At 41.9% G+C, this 25,138-nt stretch overlaps 1 protein-coding gene across 8 annotated transcripts in view; it reads right to left on the minus strand.

Moving 5' to 3' along the window:
* Positions 1-7,559, minus strand: part of LOC139368629 (E3 ubiquitin-protein ligase Itchy-like) — a 20,188-nt gene extending 12,629 nt beyond the window's left edge. For 3 of the 8 annotated variants that reach the window (XM_071107729.1, XM_071107732.1, XM_071107727.1), the window contains exons 1-4: positions 7,342-7,559; positions 1,775-1,861; positions 1,284-1,425; positions 30-154 (exon numbers count right to left, since the gene is read on the minus strand). In XM_071107729.1, the coding sequence (XP_070963830.1) occupies positions 30-154; positions 1,284-1,425; positions 1,775-1,844 (337 nt within the window). In that variant the 5' untranslated portion in view covers positions 1,845-1,861; positions 7,342-7,559. Of the gene's footprint in view, positions 1-29; positions 155-1,283; positions 1,426-1,774; positions 1,862-6,407; positions 6,512-7,341 lie in introns of all 8 variants that reach the window. The other 5 variants (XM_071107733.1, XM_071107731.1, XM_071107734.1 and 2 more) reach the window with 3 other exon arrangements.
* Between the last annotated feature and the right edge of the window lie 17,579 nt (positions 7,560-25,138).

Consider the following 25,138-nt stretch of genomic DNA (forward strand, 5'->3'; position numbering starts at 1 on the left):
GCATAACATGATACAAGGAAGGCACTCACTTTTCATGTCGTTGGCTTTGAGTGTTTCGCTGACCTCGAGAGCTGCCATGCCTAACAATATGTCCGACTTCAAGGTCTGGTGACTCCATACTCGGAAGATTAGCTTGCTAAAAGGAGTGACAATTCTATTGACAAGATGAAAGACAGACAATGAATGACAGTTAAATCACTAAATATAGCAGATATTGTAGGTGAGAGGCAATATATGAAAGCGTCTAAGATGATCGTCTATGTTATTTTTCTACATTTCTTGTATTTTTTGTTGCCTTAAAGCACTTTTAGATTCTTTATGTAATGAATAGCACTATAAAGGCTGAATATATTACTATTATAATGATTATTCCATTTGAAGAAATGTTTCAACAGTGTTAGCGGGGAGACTAGAAGCAAGTGTCCATGCCTACTCTGCTGCTACAGCTGCTAGTTAGATCCTGAATGCTTGCAGGAAATCACAGTTGTGGAAGCCCATCAGCTTACTACACCATAGTATGACTGCTCTTAATACACCACACCAAGACATACTGAAACAGAAGAGTGGCCCACTCTAAATTAAGAAGGGCCAGTAGAGTAAGAGTCCATAGCTATATAATGAAGGGATTGATTATGTGGATGTGTTGGCACTTGCAACTACTACAGGTAACTGCCAAAATAATGTAAACACTTGAGTAAATGAGGAACACAAAGTATATTGAAAGCAGGTGCTTCCTGCTTCCTGAGTTAATTAAGCAATGAACGTCCCATCATGCTTAAGGTCATGTATAAAAATGCTGGACAGGCCATTATTTTGGAAACCATTGGTACGTCCCCAGGAGGTGACATCCACAGGGCACGAGTGATCACTGAATGGTTTGATGAGAATGAAAATGATGCAAACCATATGCCAGTCACCAGATCTCAACTCAATTGAAAATTTACGGGAGATTCTGGATCGGTGCCCGAGACACCGTTTTCCACCACCATCAACAAAACACCAAATGATGGAATTTGTCGTGGAAGAATGGTGTGGCATCCCTCCAGTAGAGTTCTAGACACTTGTAGAATTTATGTTGAGGTGCATTGAAGCTGTTCTGGTTTGTGGTGCCAAACATCCTATTAAGACACTTTGTTGGTGTTTCCTTTATATTGGCAGTTACCTGTATATCATGAGTGGATCCTCAGTAAACCCTGTACACTTGCCACTTGTGTAAAGAATTTGTACTCAAATTAAGAAGTTGTTCTCAACACTGACTCATCAAAAACACAACGACAACTTACACTGTGAGCGGCTGCTTCCATTTGGGACTGTGGGTGTTGTTGCATTTCTCTGTCTTTTTGGACTGTCCATCAACTGCCACTTCAACATATGGACTGGGGCCAAACCAATTCTTCCTGTTTTCTTTCAGTTTTGCTGAAAGCACTGAGGAGATGTAAAACGTGTCAATTAGGGCAGAGCTAGAAGTTAGACGGTCTGGTAGGAGTTAGATTGATAGTACTTCGGGTCTATTCTGTTTTTATGAGTGTAGACAAAATAAACAGTCCACACCCTGAAAAACTATTTACTAAGGACTAAAACCTTATACTACAATAGAAAACATGGCTATGCAACAGACTTCAATACCAAAATAAAAAAGGGAAATATAAAATCAGACACTATACGTGCATCCTAATTCTCCAAATGTCACCTTTTAATTTCCATTCTGAAGAAATCCAAAATATGACACGACATAGACTACGTATTATGAAAATTACAGAGATCATGAACAAACCCATAATTTGCAGTTGTGCCTTCATGGGGTAGCCATTCCCAGGGCCTGGTTTAGCAACGCTGGAGGCCATGACATAGGGCTGGCTACCTGCAACAAACAAACACACATTCAGTAAACCATTCATTCAAAGGCTCAAAGCACATTCCATACAATGCAAGTCATAGCCTTTCCATCCTTACTTCTAGAAATTATATTTTTGTTCAATGCATTGTGACAAATGCTTTACAATGTTATAGACAGAGGGCTATCTAATCTTTACAGGCGTAATGGAACAAGAACATAAAATATTATGGTCAGCATTACATTAGATAACCACCCAGCGACTAAAACACATTGACCTCTTTTGAATGGTAATAACATGATATTGCTATAAAGCATAAAAGATTATGCTTGTACCAGGCATTATCCAACTAGTCCTCGCTACAAGGTCAGAGTCTGGGTGTCCAACTTATCCAGCTGAGTTAAGAAAAAATAAAAACGGATGAATAAATAATTAATATACAAAACAGTACCTAGATGTGTGATCGATACTATGATTCCTAACAACAAATGACTGCAGTCTGGGTTTACTTACACCTATTGACATCTACAGTGCATTCGAAAAGTATTCAGACCACATCCCCTTTTCCACATTTTGTTAAGTTACAGCCTTATTCTAAAATGATTCCCCCCTCAATCTACACACAATACCCCATAATAAAAAGTGAAGAAAAAAAAATGTTTATGTTCGCAAATGTATTAAAATAACAAAAACACCTTATTTACATAAGTATTCACATCCTTTGCTATGAGACTAGAAATTGAGCTCAGGTGCATCCCTCTTCCACTGATCATCTTTGAGATGTTTCTACAACTTGATTGGAGAACACCTGTGGTAAATTCAAGTGATTTGACATGATTTGGAAAGGCACACATCTGTTTATTAAAAAGGTCCAACAGTTGACAGTGCATGACAGAGCAAAAACCAAGCCATGAGGTTGAAGGAATTGTCGGTAGAGCTCCGAGAGAGGATTGTCGAGGCACAGATCTGGGGAAGGTACCGAAAAATGTTTGCAGCGTTTAAGGTCCCCAAGAACATGTTCTCCATCAATTTTAAAAGGAAGTTTTTAACCACCATGACTCTTCCGAGAGCTGGCCCCACAGCAAAACTGAGCAATCGGGAGAGAAGAGCCTTGGTCAGGGAGGTGACCATGAACCCGATTGTCACTGACAGAGCTCCAGAATTCCTCTGTGAAAATGGGAAAACCTTCCAGAAGGACAACCATCTCTGCAGCACATCAGCAAATCAGGCCTTTATGGTAGAGTGGCCAGAGGGATGCCACTCCTCAGTAAAAGGTACATGACAGCCCGCTTGGAGTTGGCAAACGTCACCTAAAGGACTGTCAGACCATGAGAAACAAGATTCTCTGGTCTGATGAAACCAAGATTGAACCCGGACCTGAATGCCAAGCATCACGTCTGGAGAATACTTGGTACCATCCCTACGGTGAAGCATGGTTGTAGCAGCATCATCATGTTGTGGTGATGTTTTTCAGCGCCAGGGACTGGGAGACTAGACAGGATCGAGGGAAAGATTAACAGAACAAAGTACAGAGAGATCCTTGATGAAAACCTGCTCCAGAGCACTCAGGACCTCAGACTGGGGCGAAGGTTCACCTTCCAACAGGACAACGACCCTAAGCACACAGCCAAGACAACGCAGGAGTGGCTTCAGGACAAGTCTCTGAATGTTCTTGAGTGGCCCAGCCAGAGCCCGGACTTGAAACCGATTGAACATCTCTGGAGAGACCTGAAAACAGCTCTACAACGATACTCCCCATCCAACCTGACAGAGCTTGAGGGGATCTGCAGAGAAGAATGGGAGAAACTCCCAAAATACTGATGTGCCAAGCTTGTAGCGTCATACCCAAATAGACTCAAGGCTGTAATCGCTGCCAAAGGTGCTTCAACAAAGTACTGAGTACAAAATTCTCAAATGTCTAAAAACCTGTTTTTGCTTTGTCATTATAGGGTATTGTGTGCATATGTATTAGAGGTTGACCGATTATGATTTTTCAACGCTGATACCGATTATTGGAGTACCCAAAAAAGCCGATACCGATTAATTGGCCGATATATATATATATATATATATATATTTGTAATAATGACAATTACAACAATACTGAATTAACACTTATTTTAACTTAATATAATACATCAATACAATTAATTTAGTCTCAAATAAATAATGTAACCTGTTCAATTTGGTTTAAATAATGCAAAAACAAAGTGTTGGAGAAGAAAGTGCCATGTAAAAAAGCTCATGTTTAAGTTCCTTGCTCAGAACATATCAAAGCTGGGGGTTCCTTTTAACATGCGTCTTCAATATTCCCAGGTAAGAAGTTTTAGGTTGTAGTTATTATAGGACTATTTCTCTCTATTCCATTTGTATTTCATATACCTTTGACTATTGGATGTTCTCTTAGGTAATTTAGTTGTGCCAGGCTAATCTCAGGAGTTGATAGGCTTGAAGTCAAAAACAGCGCAATGCTTGAAACACAGCAAAGAGCTGCTGGCAAACGCAGAAAAGTGCTGTTTGAATGAATGCTTACGAGCCTGCTGCTGCCAACCACCGCTCAGTCAGACTGCTCTATCAAATCATAGACTTAATTATAATATCACACAAAAAAACGAGCCTTAGGTCATTAATATGGTCAAATCCGGAAAGTATAATTTCGAAAACATTACATTTATTCTTTCAGTGAAATACGGAACCGTTCTGTATTTAATCTAACGGGTGGCATCCCTAAGTCTAAATATTGCTGTTACATTGCACAACCTTCAATGTTATGTCATAATTATGTACAATTCTGGCAAATTAATTACGGTCTTAGTTAGAAAGAAATGGTCTTCACACAGTTCGCAACGAGCCAGGCAGCCGAAACTGCTGCATATACCCTGACTCTGCTTGCACAGAACGCAAGAGAAGTAACACAATTTCCCTAGTTAAAATAAATTCATTTTAGCAGGCAATACTAAATAAATATGCAGGTTTAAAATGATATATACTTGTGTATTGATTTTAAGAAAGGCATTCGTGTTTATGGTTAGGTACACATTGGTGCAACGACAGTGCTTTTTTCACGAATGGGCTTGTTAAATCACCCGTTTGGCGAAGTAGGCTGTGATTAAACGATAAATTAACAGGCACCGCATCAATTATTCGCAACGCACGACAAGCTAGATAAACTAGTAATATCATCAATCATGTGTAGTTAACTGGTGATTATGTTAAAACTTCTTGTGACTCCCCATCCCGGGTCCGGGAGCGTAATCATCGCCTGACACTAATTAGCATAACGCAACGGACATATATCTTCCTAGAAAATCTTCCTATTCATGAAAATCACAAGTGAAATATATTGGAACACAGCTTAGCCTTTTGTTAATCACCCTGTCATCTCAGATTTTCAAATTATGCCTTGCTAGCAGCAGGCAACCTTGTCACGAAAATCAGAAAAGCAATCAAATTAAATTGTTTACCTTTGATGAACTTTGGATGTTTTCACTCACGAGACTCCCAGGTAGATAGCCAAAGTTCATTTTTTCCCAAAATATTATTTTTGTAGGCGAAATAGCTCCGTTTGTCCTTCACGTTTGGCTGAGAAATCGCCCGGAAATTGCAGTCACGAAAACAGCTAAAAAATATTCCAAATTAGCTCCATAATATCGACAGAAACATGCCAAACATTGTTTATAATCAATCCTCAAGGTGTTTTTCAAATATCTATTCGATAATATATCCGTCAGGAGAATACGTTTTTCAGTAGGACCGATTGGAGTAATGGCTACCTCTGTATTTTAGGCTTTTGCCTGCAACATCAGTTCTGTTATACTCACAGACAATATCTTTACAGTTTTGGAAACGTTAGTGTTTTCTATCCAAAGCTGTCAAATATATGCATATTCTAGCATCTTGTCCTGACAAAATATCCCGTTTAAAACGGGAACGTTTTTTTTTCCAAAAATGAAAATACTGCCCCTAGAGTCGCAACAGGATTTATTAAGATTGATAGTTTTTTTTATAAGAGACGTTTAATGCTAGCTAGCACCTTACCTTGGCTCCTTGCTGCACTCGTATAACAGGTAGTCAGCCTGCCACACAGTCTCCTCGTGGAGTGCAATGTAATCGGCTATAATCAGTGTCCAAAAATGCCGATTGTTATGAAAACTTGAAATCGGCCCTAATTAATCAACCGATTAATCGGTCGACCTCTAATATTCATGAGGGAAAAAACGATTGAATCCATTTAAGAATAAGGCTGTAACATAACCAAATATCAAAAAAGTCAAGGGGTCTGAATACTTTCTGAATGCACTGTATAATCATGCTTGCTCTCTGGAAAATGCCACAAGAGAATATTAAACTGGTGAAAATAGCACCAGGAAGCATAGCCTAGTCTTCTTTCCTGCTTTGTGGTAACTTCACTGTGCTTCTGCATAATGTATGTTCCCCCGCCTACCTCCCCTGTGCAAATGAGAGAAAGAGCTCTGGATAAACTTTCACTTTGACTGTACCCAGAGTTAATAATTAATAATTTATCAGTACTGATTCTGTGGCCTACAGAGAAAGGATCTGTGTGTTACTCACAGTGATGGACTGCTTTGCAAGCCAGCTAAATGACTCACAACAAGTCAGGAGCTCATCAGATGAGACAAGGAAGAAAGATTCACCATCAGCGAATGACTGTGTTTCTGTGAAAGTGTCAGATATTCTATAAACTAATCAAAAGTGAATAAAATATGCTATTACACTTACCACAGAACTGACAAAAATCTACTGATATACACACAGGCATGTTTAACTGTTGTTTAAAAACATGGAATGGTTACAGAGCAACATTACAAAAGGAAGAGCTCTGAATCTTGAAGAAAATAACTTATAAATACTCTATGAACTTAATACTACTGTCTTTCACAAATACACTGTGTGTTATGATGGGTGAGGTTAACTACATTTACCCAGCCCCACCCCTCAGCTCACAAAACAAAGTGGAAAGGTAAGGCTGGTGAAATGACAGAGTATGCCGTTATTTACACAAATGTGAACAGATGACAGCAAGATATACCCAACTGCATCTTACTCAATAACAATATTAGGGCTGGATAGTATAAACACAGATAATAATGGCTGCATTTAGTTTGCCATCGTTAGGATCTGACGTTATCGTCAGGCGCATGACATTGGCAAAAGGCTTAGTGACGACCTGTTTGATTGACAAGGAAGGAGGCTAACGTTAGCTTAGCTAGCTAGCTCGGTCTCAAAATGAGTGAAATGACAACCTTGAAACTCCAAAATCTGATTGCTAACTAAATGTTATTTACATATGCTGCATTCAACTCCGGGATGCAGAGTTTGTATTCAATATCTTTGAAACGGTGTTGTTGTTTACGTGTTAAATGTCATCTGGCAACTGATCGCAAAAAAAGCTAGCTAGCTCGTGTCATGGCTGGCTAGCTCAGTGGAAGAGTGAGTTTGCAAAATATTGTGGTTGAGGACTTTCCACCTCGGTCCTTTCGCTTACCCGAATCCAAGGGCAGAAGAAGTTCAAGACGTGACGTTACAGGCAACTTTCCGCAATCTCCCTGTCTGTTTTGGGTTCTTTTGCGGCTTCACTTCAAGAAAGAAACTTCCACCATCTTCGTAATCGTCTCACGTGACCAAAACCATCTCTATTCGAGGAGGACATAAAAACCAGCGAGAAATGATTAGAAACGTACAACGCGCCACCCGGAAAGACTGTCGACCAATCGCGTTCACGGTGTCATGCAGCGTCACGCGGTTGCTACGATAATCGTCAGGCAATCCCTTCTGAAAGTCAAGGTATGAGTCGAGAAACCTGCCTATTTTCCTCGACACTACGTAATGTCACAACTTCAAAGCTATACGATATTACAGAGAACAAGTTCATTATCTCACATTTGGGAAAACATTTGTAATGTTGTACATGTTGTTGACGTTATTCATGCTGATGTTGTGTTTTTCAACTAGCGCCCAATTGACTCCCATTCTCTTCTTGAAGGACTGATCTCCTTGTCCGATAATCACCCAAAATGCACCTCGCGTCCCAATGACAACGCATGGGTGACACAATGGGAGTTATGTCGCATTCAAGTGTCAGACGGAACTAGAAAATGAATAATGTCCGACTCCGACTTCCTAACTGCTTGTAATTAGTTATCCACGTGCCGCGTTAAACAAATCAGAAAGTCTGAAATGTTCGAGGACCAACTAGTGTAGTATAATATAGAACGTGGCATTTATGCGATTCCAATGGAGTTCCCATCTCCTCAAAAACATTTTTTTTTAATTGTTTTAATTAACAACAAATCAATTCAGAAAGTACATGGGGGAACAGAAGTATATAAACATGATATACAAAGGGCAATTGGGCTAGGGGGTACAATTTCACAGTACACAAGGACCTCAAGGGACATACATACACTTATCATTCTAACAGCTTTTTTGTTAGTAGAGTATTTGATTGTCTTAAAATATAGTTAAATTTCTTTTTGTAAGAAAATGTGGTGTTTTGTTTGTAAATTTACATTTGTGAATATTAAATTTGGCCAAAACTTGAATGAAATGAATTACATAGAAATAAGTATTATCAATAAATCCATTCCAATAAGGCATGACATAAGGTTTAGATACAACATCCTATTGAAACAAGGTTCGTATCGCTCTGAGAAAAATCAGTCAATAGGGTTAATGGAAGGTAGGTTCGGAGGGTCAGGTCTTGACACGCTCCTGAATAATAAAGCAACAACTGAGGGAATGGCATCTAAAACAATTTCAAAATATTTAAGTGTTAGAGGGATCTTGTAAAGTGATAAGAATTCCTTATAACTAAGTTTTTAAAAACTCTGCATTTACAAGTTGGCTCACCAATAGGATATTATTTCGGAACCCATATTCTAAAAACAAAGAAGCATTTTTATACAACATCCCGATTATTCCATATATAATATCTGTGTGGAGAAAAAGTATGCTTATAAATTAAGGACCATGCCAAGAAAACCAGCTGAGTTTCACTGGAACTTTGTCAATATTATAATTGCAAACCAACATGAAGTTAAGGCCACCAAAAGTAGAGAAGAAATTTTGAGGAATAAAATTCCACACAGAAGTGGGTCTTCTTAGGAATTGTTTTATCCAATTGATCTTAAAAGTATTATTGGCGGTAGTAAAGTCCAGAAAACTCAGACCACCATACTCATAAGTGTTCATTGCAACAGTTTTCCTAATGTAATGGGTACGATTTCTCCACAGAAAGTTGAAAAGCATCTGGTCTATCTCCTTGCTTATTTTACCGTCAAGGTATAAAGATAGAGCACCATATGTTAGCTTAGAGATACCTTCAGCAATGGTTATTAGGATTCTTCCTTTTAAAGATAAGTCCCTCTGTAGTCATTGATTTAGCTTCTTCTGGGTTTTTTTAATAAGAGGGTTAAAATGTAGTAATCCTCTAGACTTCTGATCCTTTGTAATGGTTATGCATAAATATGAAAGTTCTTATTTCACTGAAATACCATAATATGAAGGTGTCACACAATCTTTGACAGACATGGTTTCACATTTATTAATGTTAATATAGAGACCAGATGCTTTGGAAAAGGATTGTATCACATTGATCAATATGGGAATTTGGTCTTTCAGAAAAAGTGTAGTATCATCAACAAGCTGGCTTATAATATTGTTTTTACCAGCTATGGAAATACCCTGTACAGGACTATTATTTAAAGAATTTGTAAGAAGTTGGGTGATTTAAAAAACAGATACGGAGAGATAGAGAGGAATTAGGCAAGGTTGTCCTAACTCAAATCTATGTGAGGTGACTTGTTTCAGTTTGATAGAGCTGTTACCATTTGTATAGAGAGTCTTAATTGCCTTACAGAAAAAATCCCCAAAGCCAAGTCTCAAGAGAGTGGAAGAAGAACTGATGATCTACTGTGTCAAATGCTTTAGAAAAATTAAAAAAATGATATGAGGCTATCCTTTTATTGTTCTTTAGAAGTTTGATAGACTCTATAATCTCTTAAATTTGGATGGGTTCATCACACTGTTTAGATTCACTATCACTGATAGAGTGAACATTATTCAGTGAGTCAAGAAACATATCTGCGGATTCCTGAGAGTATGTAGAGCAATACAATTTTCTGTAAAAATTGCTACAGTATTTAGAGATACATTTTTGGTCATCTCTAATAACACCACTAATGTTTAACTTGTGGATAGTGTTATTTGTAGAGTGACATGTCTCAAGTCTAAAGAAATAGCATGAATACTGTTCTCCCTCCTCAAGTCATTTTTTTCATAGATCTAATAAAGGCTCCTTCTGTTTTTAATCTATCTATCTATATGTACACAGTTGAAGTCGGAAGTTTACATGCACCTTAGCCAAATACATTTAAACTCAGTTTTTCACAATTCCTGACATTTAATCCTAGTAAAAATACCCGGTCTTAGGTCAGTTAGGATCACCACTTTATTTTAAGAATGTGAAATGTCAGAATAATAGTAGCTTTTATTTCTTTCATCACATTCCCAGTGGGTCAGAAGTTTACATACACTCAATTAGTATATGGTAGCATTGCCTTTAAATGGTTTAACTTGGGTCAAACGTTTTGGGTAGCCTTCCACTAGCTTCCCACAATAAGTTGCGTGAATTTTAGCCCATTCCCCCTGACAGAGCTGGTGTAACTGAGTCAGGTTTGTAGGCCTCCTTGCTCGCACACGCTTTTTCAGTTCTGCCCACAAATTGTCTATAGGGTTGAGGTCAGGGCTTTGTGATGGCCACTCCCATACCTTGACTTTGTTGTCCTTAATCTATTTTGCCACAACTTTGGAAGTATGCTTGGGGTCATTGTCCATTTGGAAGATCCATTTGCGACCAAGCTTTAACTTTCTGACTGATGTCTTGAGATGTTGCTTCAATATATCTACAGTCGTGGCCAAAAGTTTTGAGAATGACAAATATACATTTTCACAAAGTTTGCTGCTTCAGTGTCTTTAGATATTTTTGTCAGATGTTACTATGGAATACTGAAGTATAATTACAAGTATTTCATAAGTGTCACGTTCCTCGTAACGAGGAGACCAAGGCGCAGCGTGATATGAATACATTCTTCTTTATTAAAACGAAGAACACTAAACAAACTAACAAATAACAAAACGAACGTGCAGCTATATAACACAAGTGCTGACAGGCATCAACACATAGACAATAACCCACAAAACCAAAATGGAAAATGGCAACCTAGATAGGATCCCCAATCGGAGACAACGATAAACAGCTGCCTCTGATTGGGAACCAATTCAGGCCACCATAGACCTACATTTACCTAGACAAACCAAAGCCCCATAGATATACAAAAAACCCTAGACAAGACAAAAACACACGTACCACCCTCGTCACACCCTGACTTAACCAAAATAATAAAGAAAACAAAGATAACTAAGGTCAGGGCGTGACAATAAGTGTCAACGGCTTTTATTGACAATTACATTAAGTTGATGCAAAGAGTCAATATTTGCAGAGTTGACCCTTCTTTTTCAAGACCTCTGCAATCCGCCCTGGCATGCTGTCAATTAACTTCTGAGCCAAATCCTGACTGATGGCAGCCATTCTTGCATAATCAATGCTTGGAGTTTGTCAGAATTTGTGGGTTTTTGTTTGTCCACCCGCCTCTTGAGGATTGACCACAAGTTCTCAATGGGATTAAGGTCTGGGGACTTTCCTGGCCATGGACCCAAAATATCAATGTTTTGTTCCCTGAGCCACTAAGTTATCACTTTTGCCTTATGGCTAGGTGCTCCATCCTGCTGGAAAATTCATTGTTCATCACCAAACTGTTCTTGGATGGTTGGGAGAAGTTGCTCTCGGAGGATGTGTTGGCATCATTCTTTATTCATGGCTGTGTTCTTAGGCAAAATTGTGAGTGAGCCCACTCCCTTGGCTGAGAAGCAACCTCACACATGAATAGTCTCAGGATGCTTTACTGTTGGCATGACACAGGACTGATGGTAGCGCTCACCTTGTCTTCTCCGGACAAGCTTTTTTCCGGATGCCCCAAACAATAGGAGAGGGGATTCATCAGAGAAAATGACCCCAGTCCTCAGCAGTCCAGTCCCTGTGCCTTTTGCAGAATATTAGTCTGTCCCGGATGTTTTTCCTGGAGAGAAGTGGCTTCTTTGCTGCCCTTCTTGACACCAGGCCATCCTCCAAAAGTCTTCGCCTCACTGTGCGTGCAGATGCACTCACACCTGCCTGCTACCATTCCTAAGCAAGCTCTGTACGGCTGGTGCCCCGATCCCACAGCTGAATCAACATTAGGAAATGGTTCTGACGCTTGCTGGACTTTCTTGGGCGCCCTGAAGCCTTCTTCACAACAATTTAACCCCTCTCCTTGAAGTTCTTGATGATCTGATAAATGGTTGATTTAGGTGCAATCTTACTGGCAGCAATATCCTTGCCTGTGACGCCCTTTTTATGCAAAGCAAGTGTTTCCTTGCAGGTAACCATGATTGACAGAGGAAGAACAATGATTCCAAGCACCACCCTCCTTTTGAAGCTCCCAGTCTGTTATTCGAACTCAATCAGCATGACAGAGTGATCTCCAGCCTTGTCCTCATCAACACTCACACCTGTGTTAACAAGAGAATCACTGACATGATGTCAGCTGGTCCTTTTGTGTCAGGGCTGAAATGCAGTGGAAATGTTTTTTTGTGATTCAGTTCATTTGCATGACAAAGAGGGACTTTGCAATTAATTGCAATTCATCTGATCACTCTTCATATCATTCTGGAGTATATGCAAATTGCCATCATACGAATTGAGGCAGCAGACTTTGTGAAAATTAATATTTGTGTCATTCTCAAAACTTTTGGCCACGATTGTATATCATTTTCCTCCCTCATGATGCCATCTATTTTGTGAAGTGCACCAGTCCCTCCTGCAGCAAAGCAAAGCACCCCACAACATGATGTTGCCACCTCCATGCTTCATGGTTGGGATGGTGTTCTTCGGATTGCAAGCCTCCCCCTTTTTCCTCCAAACATAACGATGGTCATTATGGCAAAACAGTTATATTTTTGTTTCATCTCTCCAAAAAGTACCGTCATTGTCCCCATGTGCAGTTTTTTTTATGGCGGTTTTGGATCAGTGGCTTCTTCCTTGCTGAGCTGCCTTTCAGGTTATGTCGATATAGGACTTGGTTTACTGTGGATATAGATACTTTTGTACCTGTTTCCTCCAGCATCTTCACAAGGTCCTTTGCTGTTGTTCTGGGATTGATTTGCACTTTTTGCACCAAAGTGCGTTCATCTCTAGGAGACAGAACGCGTCTCCTTCCTGAGCGGTGTGACGGCTGCGTGGTCACATGGTGTTTATACTTGCATACTATTGTTAGTACAGATGAACGTGGTACGTTCAGGCTTTTGGAAATTGCTCCCAATGATGAGCTAGACTTGTGGAGGTCTACAATTTCCTTTCTGAGGTCTTGGCTGATTTCTTTTGATTTTCCCATGGTGTCATGCTAAGAGGCACTGAGTTTGAAGGTAGGTCTTGAAATACATCCACAGGTACACCTCCAACTGACTCAAATGATATCAATTAGCATATCAGAAGCTTCTAAAGCCATTACATAATTTTCTGGAATTTTCCAAGCTGTTTAAAGGCACAGTCAACTTAGTGTATGTAAACTTCTGACCCACTGGAATTGTGATACAGTGAATTATATTTGAAATAATCTGTAATACTGAAATAGTCTGTAAACAATTGTTGGAAAAATGACTTGTGTCATTCAAAGTAGATGTCCTAACCGACTTGCCAAAACTATAGTTTGTTAACAAGAAATTTGTGGAGTGGTTTTAGGTTGGAGTTTTAATGACTCCAACCTAAGTGTGTGTAGACTTCCGACTTCAATTGTACATATATTGTGGCAGACCAGGGGGTTTGGTCAAGACTTTTACATAGATCAGACACGGACAGAGTATGATTAGCTCGGTTTCAAGGGTGTTTATTAAATAATAAATAAAAAGACTCGCCCATGAAACCCTCTCCTGGGCGCCAGGTCTTCCTGTATGGTACACAAACTCAACTCCCTCATCTTAGCTCGGGTAACCATATCCAACCACCTGGAAGTCACCTCACTTCCCCTAGTCGTCCTTGTGTGCTGCCCTTCTGGCACCTTTATGGGCCTCGCACAGCTGGTGAGCAATCCGCCCTTGATTACTCACCAGCTCCCAATCAGCCCCAATTAGTCCTGTCCAGAGAGCCTGTCAAGACCTGGCACGTCCAGCAGATGGAGCCACCGCCTCGTGATGTATACTCCATCTGTTTTATATATATATATATATATATATATATATATATATATATATATATATATATATATATATATATATATATATAAAATCAAGTTTATTTAATCTATATATAATCAAGTTTATTTAATCTATATATAATCAAGTTTATTTAAACTAAATATGTTATCCAGTTTATTTTGCAACTCAATCAGTTCCATCTTCTCCTCCCCCGACAGGCCGGCTGGGGACCTCTGAGAAAGGGAGGTTATCTTAATGATTACATTTTCCTCCTCAGCTCTTCTGGTCTTAACAAGATTACTACCATATTTTCTAAGATATTTGGACACCTAAAATTTAAATAGCTCCCAGTTCTTGCAAAAAGATTTTTCTTCACAAGGCCTTTGCCAAAAGTGTGAGAGCAAATATTTAACCTCAAACTTAACTATATTATTATTTAATAACGAGCTATTTAGCTTCCAGTAGGATGCTCTACCAAGGTTAATATCAGGGGTAAATATTTTCATATCAATGTAAATGGCCCTATGGTCTGTGAGGGGAGTAGTACAAATATTTTTAGTAACACACTCACTATCAATACATTTGGATATAAGCCAAAAATCTATTCTGGATTGTCTGGAACCTGTTTTGTTACTCCAAGTGAATGATCTGTCTCCATATATCAGTAAGATCAAACTGTTCAATAAAAAGTATTAACCCAAAATCTGACTGGTTTGCCTACCTGGGGGCCATCTATCAGTTGAATTATCTATATTAATGTTCAAGTCCCCTTCTATCAATAATAACGAATTGGGAAATTTACATAACCAATTATGCATACGTTTCTCTACAGATTCAAGCAACTCATCATTCTCATGTTTGGTGTTGTACCCGTAGAAGTTTACAGTAATGAGTGTAATGTCATTGTAACTGATCATTCTCATGTTTGGTGTTGTACCCGTAGAAGTGTACAGTAATGAGTGTAATGTCATTGTAACTCATCATTCTCATGTTTGGTGTTGTACCCGTAGAAGTGTACAGTAATGAGTGTAATGTAACTGATCACAAGACAAATAAGGTGACCAAAGGGGTCACATTCCGAGTGTAGAATATTACCACCAAAGGTATTTTTCATTGTAGTGACACCAGCGGAGCGTTCAGATCCATGGGAAAGCCAAATATCGTTGCCTCACTGTGACCTCCAGAAGTTGGCATAAGCAGAAATTGAGTGAGACTCTTGAAAAAAGCAAAAATCGTTTTGAAATTGTTTCGCGCTTCACATTGTTTTGTAACCCCCTAGCATTAAGATAAACTATGGACAAAGACAAAAAAACAAAGATAATATAGAAGTATAAGCTGTAGGATGAGACAAAAACGTAGGAACAGTGAATGTAAGTGATAAGGAACCAAGATCTGCACCATCAACTTAAAGTGAAAATAGCTTATACCATAAACTCTGAGCTAGTTGTTATCTGGCTTTCAAAATTCAACTCAACAGAAAATGACGTTCAAGACCAAACCAAGGGTTCTCTGTAGTAAGAGAGACTAAAAACCCTCTTTAGTGTAATCAGGAACTATTCTGGGAAATAAACATGAAATACAAAATAAGTGCATATGAAAACTGATCATAAAAAAAAGAGTAAAACGTGTTTTACATATTCACATTCCTAAGACCTTTTTCACTTGGAAATAATGATTAATAACTAAATAGAACAATAACCGTGTAAAGTCAGAGCAGACCTGTAATGCCACTTCAAAAACAGTATCTGAGTTACCATAAAAAATAAATACAACTTTCAGTCGTCTCCTCAAAAGTATTTCTGCCAAAACAAGGTCATAGGATAATCCTTTGGGGTTTCTCGCTGGGATGAAAGTCCGTCCTCATAATTCAATTTTAATTTAAGGGGATTTTTTTGGCATGGGAAACAGATGTTTACATTGCCAAAGCAAGTGAAATAGATAATAAACAAAAATGAAATAAACAAGAAATGTACGGTAAACATTACACCCACAAAAGTGGCCTACTAGCCGCCACCGATCCCTTTTTTCCGTTTCGTTTTGTCTTATTGGTTGCACCTGTTCCCTGTTTCGTTTCTTGATTTATGTCTATTTAAGCCTGTTAGGTCCACCTAGGTTTGTGCGGGATTTTTACTATGTTGGTTGTGGATGTGTTTGCTTTCTCCGGAATGTTTTGTCCTGTGTTTGGGCAGGTCTGTTTTATGCGCCCTGTATTTTGCCGTGACCGTTTTGTGCCGGAGAATATTATGATTTACCGAGCTCTCTGCGCCTGAATCCAACCCACCACTCCTAGTAAACGCTGACATTCAGTTTGTCCATGAGGCCCCTCTTTACAAATTTCATAACAATAAATCACTCCATCTGTGTTTTCATTATTCTTGGGCATTTTTTAAATATGCAGGTCATCTGCCTTCAATTCAAAACCATCAAAAATCAACTGTGTGACCAGTAGTGCCCCTTTTTTTGCGTTTTTGCCTGAGTGGCATATACCTGATCTCCATCTGTATGCCTGCCTGTTGTTGCCAACTGGAATGTCAATACTACGAATTTGGGATATCAGATCTCGCCTAACTGATTTACAATCTGAGGTAACACAGTTCACTTGAAGGATAAGAATATCTGGATTGGCAGTCCACCCTGTTTGTCTGCCTAGCACTAAATAACATTTTCTACATGTACTCGATGCATCCCCCTTGTGAATAAATGCTGGAAAATGTCAGCAAATGATTCTGTTGATAGACTAACTTTATAAACAGAAGTTGGAATGCCATTCTGCAAAAAACAGGTTTTTACATTTCTCACAGTTATCTATGTATTTGACATTGACAAAAGTTTTAAGGCCCAAATCATGTAGTCACGACATTAACTTAACAATCTAATCTCGCAGATCATTACATCAATCTATTAACAAAGATGAAACAGTTGTATTGATCTCAGTCAAAACATTTCTCATCTCACCATGTTGGATGGTGTGGCCAGGAGTCTGACTTGTAGACTGAAGTAAAAGAGCAAAGTTATCTTTTATCTGAGTTTTACTGGTAATGATCTGATTGTCAATTTCTTTGAATGTTTTCTTCACTGCCTGGAGATGGAAAAAAGGACTGTAAAGATGAGTATAGCCTACAGTTTAAGCTTGTTTGGTGGGATTTACGTATGTCTCATATAACCACACTCACTGAATCCTGGGGTGATCCTAGATCATTTTGTACAGTAGGTTCATTCCTGTTCTATGCTTCCGGATGTGTTTTGTGTAAACTCTGTGGTTTTAGAAACTAGAAGTGCTCCTGAGTAGAATGGATGCCCCTTTTACTGCGACACAACATACAGATAACTTTGTATGGTGCAATATGTATGTCCTATATGAAACAACTATTGGATCTAAGTTGATGGGTCACTCTTTTGCAAAATGAGCAGTGAAGCTTCTCTGGGTGTAAGCTCCATGGGTTTGGTAACTAGAAGTGGTCTTTTTACTGCAACACAAAGTACTGTGTTTTCTAAAGTTGATTAGGCTATTGTAATGATAATATTATTATTATTATTGTTATTACTATTATTATTAATAGTAGCATTATAAATAATATTTTGTCTCAGGTCGCCCTCGGCCTGTGCCGAGAGGGCAGAGTTCATTTGAGTGACTGGTGAATGTGCTGCTAAAAAGGCAAATCCAGGAGGTAAATCCGGAGGACGCAGGCGAACATAACGAATCAAATCAAATCCAATTTGATGTCACATGCTTCATAGACCACATGTGTAGACTTAAAGCCAATTTATGGTTGATCTGCAATGTGGTCGGATGTTTAGAATGGAGAGTGTGTGACGCAAAGGCAGAGCCTCTGGAGACACGCAGAGACCAAATCGAAGGTTACGCATGTAACCACGGTCATGTGAGCTATTGGATGACTCCTATATGGTATCCTTCCACGCGGCAGGATACATTCCAAGTAAGAATTTCTGATAAGTCCAGTGTACCGGGTAGTGCTGTGGCTGACCCCCATAAATAGCTGCCGAGGCGCAAATGTCATTGAGGGGAACTCCTCGGAGCAGTGCCCACGATGTAGCTACCCCTCTAGTAGAATGCGTCACTACATCAGCTGGCAGAGGCCGGCTGGCCAGCCGATATGCTGTAGTAGTAGTGTCCACAATCCAGTGTGAGAGTCTGTATCGATAGGCTTTGGCCCAGAACTCTCTCACCATAACAAACAAATAGCCAATCAGACTGTCGTATTGCCTGTGTCTGTGTAATATAAGTGTCCAAGGCCCTGACCCTGGGCAGAGCACACTTGGGGAAAATAACACCTAATTCACCCACAGCCGCGGGGAGGAGCACATGCGGACAAATGTAAGGGCTGGTTCACATGTCAAACAGGGCCTTCTGCAAAAGTGAGGAGTTAAGATGAAGGGTGACACTCCTCTTGTCTGGACCCATTCAGAAAAACATTCAGTGCTCACTAAAAGTGCATGAAGTTCACTCACCCTCTTAGTGGAGGTAATAGCCAACAGGAATGCTACATTCATAGATAGGTGCTTCAAAGTCATCGACTCTAGGGGTTCGAGAGCGGCTTAGCAAACGCTAACAGCACCACGTCAATGTTCCAGTTTGGTAACGAGCAAGCCATTGTTGGACACAGATGTCAAACTCCCTTCATAAATTTGGAGAGCAATGGGTAGCCAGCCATGGGTCCCTCTTGGCCATAGTCATGGAATGCCGAGATAGCAGCTAAATACACTCTCAATGTGGATGCCACTCGGCCCGTATTAAGCAGTGACTATGAAAACCGTAACTATGAAAACCATAAAACAGGTACAGAATATGCCGCACCACATTTGATATGACGCATTGGTGGAAGAAACCATGGCACTCCGCAACGTGTTCACCACGTTGTCCTGAAGTCCTAGACTGGTCCACTAACACCTCTCAGAGGCCAAGCCCGAAGATGGAGGCAGTGCGAGTCCAAATGCCACAGTGTCCCCCCAGCCTGAAGAGAAGGTCGGACATCAGGGGCAGCTGCCACGGGGTCCTTGAGAAGAGAGACGACAGGAGGCTAAACCCTGGTGATCTTGGCCAGCATGGAGCTATCAAGATGACCCTGTCTAGCGTAGCTGTGATCAGGAGAAATGTTGGGAAAGCTTAAAGTGGTGTTGCCGGCCAATCGCGAGCGAAGGCGTCCAGACATATAGGATCCGACATTGAGAACCAGCTGGGGCAATGAGTGTTCTCCTGAAATGCAAACAGGTGTGCTCTCCCAAACCTGTCCCAAAGATGTAGCACCACCTGAGGGTGTAGACTCTAGTCCCCCCTGAGATAGATCACCTTCCATGAGGAGGTCAGGTGACTCTTCTCCTCATTTAGGGTGAGGTCCACTCAAATGTGGTTCAACAGGGTCCTTGTCTGTTGTGGCCTGTTCCCTGGATGGTTCAAACTATCCAATCATCCAGGTAAGGCATTTACTCCTCCAGTAGAATATGCCACCACAGCAACAGACAAAGGACACGTTTCTGCGGGCCAGCTGAAATGCTGCAGCAACAGTGTCCACCATGCAATGTGAGAGTCTGGTCGGATAGGCCCTGGTCAAAAACTCTCTCACCATAGTTAACGAAAACTGATAAAGCTTTCATATTGCCTGCATCTGTGAAAATTGTCAATTGCCGTAGCCTGGCACAACACACTGGGAGAAGCCCCTAGTTCACCCTCAACAGCGAGAGGGGCGTGTGTGAACAACTGTAATGGCCGGTTAACGTGTCTGTCAGACAGAACCTTTGGCTAGAATGAGAGGTTTGGATGTAGGTTGACACTCCTTCATCTGATCTCATTCGGAAACATTCAGTCAACCAGGGCGTCAACAATAGAAGACCCTGCAACATTTGATGAGCCAGAACTATAGCATTAGCCAGCATCGGAGTTGGAGTTCATAGCCTTCCATCACTGTATTCAGTGCCCGTGGGGACTCAACTTGCCTCTTTTAGTTTGGCCTTTGGGCGAAGGCCAGAAACGATCAATGCCAGCAGCAAGCACCTCAGGATGACTGCACAGTGCCATCCTTCTTAGACGCAGTCCGCTGCCTGTTGACAGGGACACCCCACATTTATCAAAGCAAAAAGCTATATTGGAAATTATAGTTTCTCTTTGTGGGAAAAAGAGATGGGTAGTATACCCTGCAGTATAACAAAATAATATGGCAACCCCAGCTACATACTGTGCAAGACCAGCAGTGTAATCTAGCTGTTATGTTAGTTTCTAAAGGAAACTAGGATAGATATCTTTACTGTAAACTAATGTAACAAAACTATAGTAAACCCAGCTATATACTGAAAACCTTAGTGTAATAGGGAGGTGGTGAGGGGCCCTCGGAGTATGGTGTCAGGAAAATAAATTCACTCAACGTCAACAAAACAAAGGAGATGATCGTGGAAAGGAAACAGTGGGAGCATCCCCCTATCCACATCGACAGGGCCGTAGTAGAGAAGGTGGAAAGTTTTAAGTTCCTCGGCGTACACATCACGGACAAACGGAAATGGTCCTCCCACACAGACAGCGTCGTGAACTACGCAATACTTTTCAATAGTATAGAATGGGACCTACAGTATCAGCCTTTGTCTCATACACTATCTGAATGAAGGAGAGGTGACATGAATGGCTGTAACTTTTCCTTGTGGATAAATAATTAAGCCAACAGTGTAAACTGCTTGACGGTGAAGTGGCAGAGCAATCTACCTCACACACGTCATAGCTTATTTCTTACTTTATACATGTGGCTTAGAACCGTGCTTAGTCCTGCAATGGTCACCTCTTGTTAAACTAGCTACTTTGCATAGCTCGTTCACAGTAGAACACACAAGAGTCGAGGCAAGATGATTGTGCCCTGTGGGAGATCTCTCATTGGCGAACTGCAAGCCCGCCGGAGCTAAACATACACAGTCTCCCGACCTTGCGGGGTAGGTGTGGTCCCCGAACCCGAAGGCTATAACTGGGAGGGTTCCGTTGGACAGAAAGTCCCACAGACTATTAAGTGGAACCCTAAGCGCCGCAATGCTGGTAGACCAAACCGAGTATCGCCCAGGTTGGTACACTGTCCCAAGTAATAAAAACATGGATGAAACCCAAACGAGAATGCACAAGCCATACTGAGTGGGGGGACAGCAGAGCACCCTGATGGAGAAGCTAGCCAGCTAGCAGCTCCAAGCTATCAGAAAACATTTTTAGAGCTCCCCTTCACACCAGGTTTTACCTTTGGGCCAGGTGTCGACAACATCATAGAGCAAACTTCAAAACTGTGCAAAGACAGAGAGACTTTGCAGGGGTTCTTGGCAACTGCGCGTTCTACCGCCGCCCCTCAGAGGAGCTGGAAGACAGGGCAGGATGTCTTGAGGGTGGACCAGCAACATCTTGGCCGCAGTCCTCCACCACCGAGACAGCAGGGGCAGGGAAATGGGAACCACCATTTTACACTCTGACAGCAGAAGGACAGGCCAACTGTCATCTTACAGGGCATCTGGGTCACCTTGGTGGCAGATGGGATGAGGAAGTAGGTGCTCCAGTTGGAGATAGCCTCGCTCCTGAGCAAGGATGCAATCAGGAAAGTAGTGCCGCCAGATCGGCTAAGTGGGTTCTACTCCAAGTATTAAATAGTTCCAAAAAAGGACGGTAGCTTTTGGCCAATCATAACATTCATATAAATACAAGTGTAATAATCAAAATAAACCTTAACTTCTTGTTAATCCAGCCACTGTGTCAGATTTCAAAAAGGCTTTACGGCGAAAGCACACTATGCGATTATCTGAGGACAGCGCCCCGCATACAAAAACATGAAAACCATTTTTCAACCAGGCAGGTGCAACACAAAAGTCAGAAATAGCGATATAATAAATGCCTTACCTTTGAAGATCTTCATCTTTTTCCAATCCCAAATGTCTCAGTGACACGATGAATGGTCGTTTTGTTTGATAAATTCCTTCTTTATATCCCCAAAATGTCCATTTATTTGGCACATTTGATTCCGAAATACATCGGTTCCAACTCGCCCAACATGACTACAAAGTATCTAATAAGTAACCTGTAAACTTGGTTCAAACATTTCAAACATCACAGCACCTCCACGAAATGGCACGGGAGCTCTTGCTGTGTGCTCAGACCCGCTTAACATCACTGCGGGCAGAGCACATTCCCAGGGTCTTGAACCTGGCAGCAGAGACGCTTTCGAGAAATGGCATGCCGGAGAGGGACTGGAGTCTACATCCTGAGGTTGTGTTACAGCTATGGGAAAGGTTTGGGAGAGCGCAGGTGGACCTGTTTGCATCTGTACAGATCAAATTAAATCAAGCATTATTCATACAGCACATTTCAGATATGGAATGCAACACAATGTGCTTCACAGAAAACAAAACAAAAAAACATTGAAAATAACTGAAATATTTAACACACAACAAACATCACGATTAAAAAAAAGGATAACAGCAAAAACAGAATGACTAAAAAGCACCCCAAGGAAAAGCAAAGCTAAAAATATGTGTTTTAAGATCTCTGTTAAGTATGTCCACTGTTTCAGCCCTCCTCAGGTTCTCTGGCAGGTTATTCCAGAGGCCCTGAGGGACCTACTGGGTACATAACGTAAAAGCATATCTGACATGTATTGGAGTGCACAGTTGTGCATGGATTTAAAAACCAAATTAATAATCTTAAAATGAATTCTAAAACTCTCAGGCAGCCAGGGCAGAGACCTTAAAAACAGTGTAACGGGTGTTCTTCGTCTGGTCTTGGTCAGTACCCATGCTGCATCATTCTGTATGTTTTGCAGTTGACCAATGGCTTTCCTGAGTAGACCAGACAGGAGAGCATTACAGTAGTCTTTCTGTATCAGCCTGAGAGAGAAACGGCTGCACATTGGCAATGTTCCTCAGGTGGTAAAAAGCTAATTTGGTCACAATCCTAGTGTACAATTCGAAATTGAGTTCAGAATCTCAAAAAATACCTTGTTTTTTTAACCTGTCTTTTTATCTTTATTGCCCGTGATCTCAGCTTAGAGAGGAGAAGCCTCGTGAGGTGTTGGTCGGTCGCATACTATGAAACAGTATTGGTCGGTCACATGAATGAAACAACACGGTTATGAATGCATTAATTGTGCAAATCATGGAAATATAACTTGTCTCTGTATAGCCATATATGTCACGCCCTGGTCTTAGTATTTTGTGTTTTCTTTATTATTTTGGTCAGGCCAGGGTGTGACATGGGTTTATTATTTGGTGTGCTTTGTCTTGGGTTTTTTTGTAGGTCATTGGATTGTGGTTAGTGGGATTGTCTAGAATAGTCAATGGCTGCCTGGAGTGGTTCTCAATCAGAGGCAGGTGTTTATCGTTGTCTCTGATTGGGAACCATATTTAGGCAGCCATATTCTTTGAGTGTTTCATGGGTGATTGTTCCTGTCTCTGTGTTTGTTTGCACCAGATAAGGCTGTTTAGGTTTTCCACGTTTATTGTTTTTTGTATTCAGTTGTTCATGTGTACTATTTCGTATTAAAAGAACCATGGACACTTACCACGCCGCATATTGGTCCTCCGATCCTTTTCGCCTCTCCTCTTCAGAAGAAGAGGAGGAAATCCCTAACAGAATCACCCACCACAACAGGACCAAGCGGCGTGGTGACAGGCAGCGGCAGCAGGAGCAGCGTAATCCAGATTTCTGGACATGTCCAGATTTCTGGACATTGGATGGTAAAGGACCCTGGGCTAAGCCTGGAGAATATCGCCGCCCAAAGAAGAGCTGGAGGCGGCAAATGCGGAGAGGCGCTGGTATGAGGAGGCAGCACGGCGACGCGGATGGAAGCCCGAGAGTCAGCCCCAAACATTTCTTGGGGGGCGGCACACAGGGAGTATGGCGAAGCCAGGTAGGAGACCTGCGCCAACTTCCTGTGCTTACCGGGGGGCTAGAGAGACCGGGCAGGCACCGTGTTATGCTGTGGAGCGCACGGTGTCTCCAGTGCGGGTGCATAGCCCGGTGCGGTACATACCAGCTCCTCATATCGGCCGGGCTAGAGTAAGCATCGAGCCAAGTGTCATGAAGCATCTGGTCTCCAGTGCGTCTCCTTGGGCCGGCTTACATGGCACCAGCCTTGCGCACGGTGTCCCTGGTTCGCCTGCATAGCCCAGTGCGGGCTATTCCACCTCGCCGCACTGGCAGGGCGACCGGGAGCATTCAACCAGGTAAGGTTGGGCAGGCTCGGTGCTCAAGAGCTCCAGTGCGCCTGCACGGTCCGGTCTATCCAGTACCACCTCCACGCACCAGCCCTCCGGTGGCAGGTCCCCGCACCAGGCTTCCTGTGCGTGTCCTCGGCCCAGTACCACCAGTGCCAGCACCACGCACCAGGTCTATAGTGCGCTTCGCCTGTCCAGCACTGCCAGAGCCTTCCTCCTCTCCAGCGCTGCCGGAGTCTCCCGCCTGTTCAGCGCTGCCAGAGCCTTCCTCCTCTCCAGCGCTGCCGGAGTCTCCCGCCTGTCCAGTGCTGCCAGAGCTGCTAGTCTGCAAGGAGCCGCCAGATCTGTCAGTCTGCAAGGAGCAGCCAGAGCTGCCAGTCTGCAAGGAGCAGCCAGAGCTGCCAGTCTGCAAGGAGCTGCCAGAGCTGCCAGTCTGCAAGGAGCCGCCAGAGCTGCCAGTCTGCAAGGAGCCGCCAGAGCTGCCAGTCTGCAAGGAGCCGCCAGAGCTGCCAGTCTGCAAGGAGCCGCCAGAGCTGCCAGTCTGCAAGGAGCCGCCAGAGCTGCCAGTCTGCAAGGAGCCGCCAGAGCTGCCAGTCTGCAAGGAGCCGCCAGAGCTGCCAGTCTGCAAGGAGCCGCCAGAGCTGCCAGTCTGCAAGGAGCCGCCAGAGCTGCCAGTCTGCAAGGAGCCGCCAGAGCTGCCAGTCTGCAAGGAGCCGCCAGAGCTGCCAGTCTGCAAGGAGCCGCCAGAGCTGCTAGTCTGCAAGGAGCCGCCAGAGCTGCCAGTCTGCAAGGAGCCGCCAGAGCTGCCAGTC

The sequence above is a fragment of the Oncorhynchus clarkii genome, chromosome 16, assembly GCF_045791955.1.
Source record: "Oncorhynchus clarkii lewisi isolate Uvic-CL-2024 chromosome 16, UVic_Ocla_1.0, whole genome shotgun sequence".
In the NCBI taxonomy this organism is placed as follows: domain Eukaryota; kingdom Metazoa; phylum Chordata; class Actinopteri; order Salmoniformes; family Salmonidae; genus Oncorhynchus; species Oncorhynchus clarkii.